The sequence below is a fragment of the Chanos chanos genome, chromosome 2, assembly GCF_902362185.1.
Source record: "Chanos chanos chromosome 2, fChaCha1.1, whole genome shotgun sequence".
Lineage (NCBI taxonomy): Eukaryota > Metazoa > Chordata > Actinopteri > Gonorynchiformes > Chanidae > Chanos > Chanos chanos.
In genome coordinates, this window is record NC_044496.1 from 50,086,636 (window position 1) to 50,087,821 (window position 1,186).

At 39.0% G+C, this 1,186-nt stretch overlaps 1 protein-coding gene across 1 annotated transcript in view; it reads left to right on the top strand.

The window, feature by feature from the left end:
- cdx1a (caudal type homeobox 1a) overlaps window positions 1-252 on the top strand; it is a 4,076-nt gene extending 3,824 nt beyond the window's left edge. The window contains exon 3 of the mRNA XM_030766791.1: window positions 55-252. Coding sequence (XP_030622651.1) covers window positions 55-252 — 198 coding nt within the window. The remainder of the gene's footprint in view (window positions 1-54) is intronic.
- The last annotated feature ends 934 nt before the right edge of the window (window positions 253-1,186 follow it).

The following is a 1,186-nucleotide window of genomic DNA, read 5'->3' on the forward strand; positions in this document are numbered from 1 at the left end:
TTGGGTTTCAGAAAAGACTCTCTTCCACTCAATCTACTGGTGTCTGCTCCATAGGTGAAGATCTGGTTTCAGAACAGACGTGCTAAAGAGAGGAAGATTAACAAGAAGAAGATGCAGCAGTCCCAGCAGGCTTCAACAACCACACCAACCCCACCCACTGTTGGTGGTCATGGCAACCTATCAGTAGTTACCAGCGCTAGCAGCAGCTTGTTGACGGACACACTATCGACAACTATTAAAGAGGAATACTAAAAAAAAAAATTGGTCCAAGCAGGTGCAACACCGGAATTTATCGAAACAAAACTAATGTTTACACTCCCAGCGCTACTGAATGAAACTTGCTTATTGCACTACACAGTGACTACTGAAGGAATCTTGTAAAGAAAGAATGAAAATCATATAAAGAAATACTACACAAATAAACCCAATGCCTGCTATTATCATATCTGCTTTCTAAAAGTTCTCACCTTTAATGGATATTTTGATTTCTTGCGAAATGTTAGGGGGCATCTTTCTTGTCATTATTTTGTATCAAATATTTTATAAATGTAAAACAAGTAATGTCAATTTTGGAACACAAGTAAATAAATGGACATTTTTGAAACATGGCGTACCGTACGGTTTTTTTCATTTCGTCGCGCTGATCTAAGAGTGACAAATGCACATCTACAAACAAAGGGATTTGAATTACTGATCATTCGCCGTCCAGAGTGGTCAATACGTCTCATTTTTTCACATTTCTCCATTTCAAAGACCTCAAGAGGAAGAATTGTTGTGTGAGATGTCTCATACCCTAACTACAGCGGCCACGCTGTACACATAGAGTAGATAGCAGCAACTGTGGGACCTAGTGGAGCTACTGCTGTTTGCACAGCAAAATGAGAGCAAACGATGATTTAGCGATGATAAGAGGCTGAATTACATTTGCGTTGGTGTTCTCCTTATCAGAGAGAGCCTCGCTTGTGGCAGTTCATGTAACATGGACAAATATGGTAGATCTTGTGAGCAAACTTGTAGGGATGGGCTCTGACCAAAGTGCAAGGGAAAGAGTTAATGTTTGTAAACTCATAAATGATCTGGTCTCTAATTGAAATTCTCATAGCACCTTCGTGTTTGAGAGGAGATTATTACCGTATGAATTACTATGAATTGCTATAATTGTAATTGTAAACACAAACATTTTAAC